We start from the raw sequence: 6335 nt of genomic DNA on the forward strand, positions 1-6335 counted from the left end.
GTGGATGTCTATGTGTTGGTGTATGCTGGCGTTATATGTTTAGATGTACGTTGGTATTGGTGTGATGAAATATCTGTCGCTGTGTCTTGTATATGTGTCTGTATGTTTCACTATGTGTCTGTATGTATCTCCTTCTTCACCCACGGCTATAAGATTTCGTTCACTTATATATTCTTGTGTTTGTCTACATATGTGTCTATCTTTGTGTCTCTTAATAAGTCTGATTTAATTTTACATTATGTCACGATCTAAGTGTCTATATGTCTATCTGTATTTATATTTTATCCGTGTGCTGGTGTGTCTGTCTTTAATTCTGTCTATATTATTATGTGTCTTGCTATGTCTATCTATGTATGTCTATATTTCTGAATGTCTATCTTTGTGTATGCTAATATATCTGCCAGTACATCTTTCTATTTAACTGACTCCCCCCTTATGAAACAACCTATTGTCACCCACCTACCCTAACAAATTCTAGTATGACTCCCCCAATCCGGACCATTTATTTAAATTTTCCATTTTCTAATTTACTTGTCAAAGACAGCTTTAATATTAATACCTTATCAACTTCACAATACAACGAATCCCTTTAAAAAAAAATTAGTTATCTGTCAAAAAGAGACAACATAATTCTTCGAAAAAAAAAGCAATGTATTTTTAAAAATTCTTGCGTAAGAGTTCACTATCCTGCCTAATTATGTTTTTTCCCTTCACAAACTCGTATTGGCATACTGTCTCCCCGCCACGGGCGAAAAGAAAAAGAAAATATTTTCTTTAAAGAAGACAGAAGAGCGGCTCTGCCACCGAGAGATAGAGAAATACGGAATTCTACCCGGCAGGGGAGAGCAGGCATTAAGCAAGAGCAAGGGGAGAGTAATCCTATAAGAGGATATTGTGTTAGGTTCAGTTTCCGGTAAAATTGATCCCTAGGAGGGGGGCTCTGTCAGACGTGAAGTTTTGGGCAAACAAAGGTTGCTTCATTCATAGACTAGCTTCACTCACAGACTATCTTTACTCACAGACTAGCTTCACTCACAGACTAGCTTCACTCACAGACTAGCTTCACTCACAGACTAGCTTCACTCATAGACTAGCTTCACTCACAGACTAGCTTCACTCACAGAATAGCTTCACTCACAGACTAGCTTCACTCACAGACTAGCTTCACTCACAGAATAGCTTCACTAACAGACTAGCTTCACTCATAGACTAGCTTCACTTCACAGACTAGCTTCACTTCACAGACTAGCTTCACTCACAGACTAGCTTCACTCACAGACTAGCTTCACTTCACAGACTAGCTTCACATAGCTTCACTCATAGAATAGCTTCATTCACAGACTAGGTTCGCTCATAGAATAGCTTCACTCAGAGACTAGCTTCACTCAGAGATTAGCTTCACTCACAGACTAGCTTTAATCACAGACTAGCTTCACTCACAGACTAGCTTTAATCACAGACTAGCTTCACTCACAGTCTAGCTTCACTCACAGACTAGCTTTAATCACAGACTAGCTTCACTCACATTCTAGCTTACTCTTTATAAGAGTAGCTCCCTTTCACAATACTAGCTTCCCTTTTAGAAGAGAAGCTTCCCATTGTCAAAAGATTTTCCCCTTCACAAGAGTAGCGTCACTTTAGATGAGTAGCTTCCCTTTCTCAAGAGTAGCTTCCCTTCATATGATTCACAACAGTAGCTAACCTTTAACAAGGTCAGCTTCTCTTTCACAAGAGTAGCTTCCCTTTCGCATAGGTCCATGAGAACTAAATTTTAAATCAAGCTATGGTGATATACATATAACAGATAAACAAAGAACTGACGTAAACCTATTATTTTCATTGGGAATCCATTAATTATGCAGTTACTTTCTTTTGATTCATGCATAGAATCAGGCCAACAAAATAAAATTCGATTTCAAGGTTCTTTTCAGCCTGTATATTTCTTAGTATCAGGTTTATGAATACGGTTAAAGTCACATATTGCTTTAGGGTTACATTAGAGATAACACATAAATATTAAACAGTCTTCTCTCTCTCTCTCTCTCTCTCTCTCTCTCTCTCTCTCTCTCTCTCTCTTCAAGGTTCTTTTCTGCCTTTATATTTGTTAGTATCGAGTTTAGGAATAAGGTTAAAATCATTTATTGTATTAGGTTTACGTTAGAGATACTTACAAATAAATATTAAACAGTCTTTTCTCTCTCTCTCTCCCTCTCTCTCTCTCCCTCTCTCTCTCCATCTCTAGGATTGAATACATGTCATTTCTCACATGACAAGTTTAATTTATAGGCAGACTGGCCAATCCTGGCAGTAACCGAAGATATATAGCCATCGGGATAAATGTTGCTCTTAACTATGACATTTCATCGTTGTTGGTAATGGATTTTAAATTATGTTTTGACGGGACGTATATCAAGAGGCTAAATATGTGGTAAAATAGACAAAAACTGGTACAGAAAAATCAGACTTTTAGGTGGATTTGGTCGTGCCAGTGTCTCAATGTTGGAGATGGGACGTCGTAGAAAAAACCGGGAGTGATCTCCCCTAAACTTTCTCGAATATTCTTATATAAAATAACAGGGGATGGGAACTCGGACTATAAACATGATTTTTAATCCATTTTAAATACTTAAAGTTTTAAAAATAGAATAAAATCTCGTAGACAAAAGAATTGCACACCAAGTGAACGCCAAATAAAAAAGTGCATAATAGTGCGCAATATTATTAGTACTGTAAAAATTTACATTAGTTTTTGAGAAATCGGAAGTAGCGTAAATTACTACTTCCGGTCAACGGAAATTACTCAAAATTTAACAGTAAGTAGAGAATTAGATCTTTTACTTACATGTGAAATTTCATTTATCTATCTGAAATAGTACTCAAGTTATAGGCTTTTGAAAAATTTAAAGTAGGAAAAGTACCACTTCCGGTTATCGGAAATCGCTCAAAAGTTGATACGGATCTACGATTTTGATAAAATACTTATCTATGAAATTTCATCAACCCAGCTGTAACGGTACTCAAGTTATCGTGTTTACACACGGACACACACACACACACACACACACACACACACACACACACACACACACACACACAGACAGACAGACACACAGACATACGGACAAGAATGCAAAATTATGTTTTTCCGTATCAGTGAGGTGTAAAACGTCTAGATTTGTAAAAATCTCGATTTTTTTTGCACGATTACAGGATTTTCTCTAGGCTCTACTTCGTATATACGAGAAAGTAAAAAACGTAAGTTATTATGAAAACGTAATCTTAGAACGACTCGTTCTCTATCCTACTCTGAATGGTCTGGGTATCCCATTTCCTATCCCACTCTAAATGGCAAATTGTCCGGATATACCATTTTCATACCCTACTTTAAATGTTGATTTTTACAATAAAAAACAATGAGAAACTATGTGGTAACGATCATGTGAACAGCAAGGTGATGTAGAGTTGACGAGTGTTGTTTACAATGTTATGGCCGAGGTGTACACGCTCATAAGGGCAGATAGTACTCGTCTACGTCGCATATATATGTGAATAACATCCACATAATGTATCTCAATTTTGCTGATCGTGTTGAAAGAAAATGTTTTTACTGGGATTGTGTCTCGACTTAGACTCATCAGTTTGGTAGACTAAAGTTACCCTTTATAGCCTAGCGGTCCATGAGACAGAAGAAGCAGAGTTATCAGTATCTGTGACCTTGGTGTATGAAAGGGTAGTGTAGTCAGCACTATACACAGCCGTCTTCACGGTATATAACGTGAGTCAGGTGTCAGAGCTGAGTGGACTCAGTGAGGTCAAATGGACTAAAGCCGGGGAACCAAACTCAAGACTTTCGGATTAGCATTTGGATACTCTACCATTCGACTTTCTTTCCAAATGGAAAGATTATGCAAGACACTAATTGGTTTTATAACGCGTCAGAGGCGTAGCGAGGGGGGCGGGGGTGCGGACCGCACCGGGTTACACCATTTAAGGGGGAGGGGGGTGACACAAACGCAAAAAATAGCAAAATAGACAGAGAAAAATGATAATTCCACTTAATTAAGTGGTTAATTCGAGTGTTAAATAGTGATTTAATCGAAAGTCTGAGGGGGGGGGGGGGGGTGCAAATCGAAAATTTGTCCCCAGGAAGGGTCACTACGGCTTCGAGGGGGGGGGTGACACCATTAAGTGGCACCCGACCTCGCTATGCCACTGTAACGCAATATATGCTAATTTGTTTACATTTTTAATATTTAAGTAATAAAATTTAGAAAATAAAACATAGAAAATAATTATATCGCATTAAAATAAGAAAACACAATATGCTTAGATGTAACAGTGAGTACTTTGATCGCTCACGAAAGCTTACACGTTAGCCACCAATATAATTAGTTTATAGCTCGGAAGAAGATAAAATAACTTTAGACAGTGTTACAACACAAACCAATTACAACACTGTCTTTATACTTACTTCAATATATAATGGATTAAGATTTGTCCTTGATAGTTTTAATTTTTATCGGAGTAATTAAAATGTTTTGTAAAATAAAGTTGCTCAAAACATATTATAATCATACACAGTTTGAATATCCTGTAGATCTATGTGAAGAAAGACAACAAAGCATCCCATAGTTTTGGAACGATGATGCCTGAACCGAGTGAAATCGTCACCAGCGGGCATCACGTGATTCCGTAGGACGTCTTTGAACAATTTGTCGCGGCTGGTCTTGTCACGTGACCCAGCGGTCAATACGAGTGCGTGAGGCGGGGTGGGGGGGGGGGGGAGGTGGGGGGGGGATCAGTGGCCTCGTGGTCTGAGGCGGAGGGTTTGTTGCCCGAGGGTTGTCGCCTGGTGTTTGTTCCCCGTGGGTTGTTGTCTGGTGTTTGTTCCCCGTGGGTTGTTGTCTGGTGTTTGTTCCCCGTGGGTCTGGTGTTTGTTCCCCGTGGGTCTGGTGTTTGTTCCCCGTGGGTCTGGTGTTTGTTCCCCGTGGGTTGTTGTCTGGTGTTTGTTCCCCGTGGGTCTGGTGTTTGTTCCCCGTGGGTTGTTGTCTGGTGTTTGTTCCCCGTGGGTTGTTGTCTGGTGTTTGTTCCCCGTGGGTTGTTGTCTGGTGTTTGTTCCCCGTGGGTTGTTGTCTGGTGTTTGTTCCCCCGTGGGTTGTTGTCTGGTGTTTGTTCCCCGTGGGTTGTTGTCTGGTGTTTGTTCCCCGTGGGTTGTTGTCTGGTGTTTGTTCCTTTGGGTTGTCTGGTGTTTGTTCCTTGTGGGTTGTTCCCCGTGGGTTGTTGTCTGGTGTTTGTTCCTTTGGGTTGTCTGGTGTTTGTTCCTTGTGGGTTGTTCCCCGTGGGTTGTTGTCTGGTGTTTGTTCCTTTGGGTTGTCTGGTGTTTGTTCCTTGTGGGTTGTTCCCCGTGGGTTGTTGTCTGGTGTTTGTTCCTTTGGGTTGTCTGGTGTTTGTTCCTTGTGGGTTGTTCCCCGTGGGTTGTTGTCTGGTGTTTGTTCCTTTGGGTTGTCTGGTGTTTGTTCCTTGTGGGTTGTTCCCCGTGGGTTGTTGTCTGTTGTTTGTTCCCCCGTGGGTTGTTCCCCGTGGGTTGTTCCCCGTGGGTTTATGTCTGGTGTTTGTTCCCCGTGGGTTGTTCCCCGTGGGTTGTTGTCTGTTGTTTGTTCCCCCGTGGGTTGTTCCCCGTGGGTTGTTGTCTGGTGTTTGTTCCCCCGTGGGTTGTTCCCCGTGGGTTGTTCCCCGTGGGTTGTTGTCTGTTGTTTGTTCCCCCGTGGGTTGTTCCCCGTGGGTTGTTCCCCGTGGGTTGATGTCTGGTGTTTGTTCCCCGTGGGTTGTTCCCCGTGGGTTGATGTCTGGTGTTTGTTCCTTGTGGGTTGTTCCCCGTGGGTTGTTCCCCGTGGGTTGTTGTCTGGTGTTTGTTCCCCCGTGGGTTGTTCCCCGTGGGTTGTTGTCTGGTGTTTGTTCCCCCGTGGGTTGTTCCCCGTGGGTTGTTGTCTGGTGTTTGTTCCCCCGTGGGTTGTTCCCCGTGGGTTGATGTCTGGTGTTTGTTCTTTGTGGGTTGTTCCCCGTGGGTTGTTCCCCGTGGGTTGTTCCCCGTGGGTTGATGTCTGGTGTTTGTTCCCTGTGGGTTGTTCCCCGTGGGTTGTTCCCCGTGGGTTGATGTCTGGTGTTTGTTCCCTGTGGGTTGTTCCCCGTGGGTTGTTCCCCGTGGGTTGTTGTCTGGTGTTTGTTCCAAGCTGTTTAGTTCCCAAAGCTTTTTTTCGTATTACGTGGGTGATTAATAGTGGGTATCTGTTACTGGGTTTATGTTCCGGGTTGTATATTTCCGGATATCTGTTCAT

At 41.9% G+C, this 6335-nt stretch overlaps 1 protein-coding gene across 1 annotated transcript; it reads right to left on the reverse strand.

Moving 5' to 3' along the window:
• Positions 1-1618: 1618 nt before the first annotated feature.
• LOC131956563 (TRIO and F-actin-binding protein-like) lies at positions 1619-6335 on the reverse strand. Its single transcript, XM_059321080.1, has 2 exons — positions 4850-6335; positions 1619-1764 (listed from the first exon to the last, which is right to left on the reverse strand). Exons 1-2 carry the CDS (start codon positions 6333-6335, stop codon positions 1619-1621), a joined length of 1632 nt encoding a protein of 543 aa, XP_059177063.1.

This window comes from Physella acuta, unplaced genomic scaffold, assembly GCF_028476545.2.
Source record: "Physella acuta isolate Inbredline_101_S28 unplaced genomic scaffold, ASM2847654v3 ptg001160l, whole genome shotgun sequence".
Taxonomy (NCBI): Eukaryota; Metazoa; Mollusca; class Gastropoda; family Physidae; genus Physella; species Physella acuta.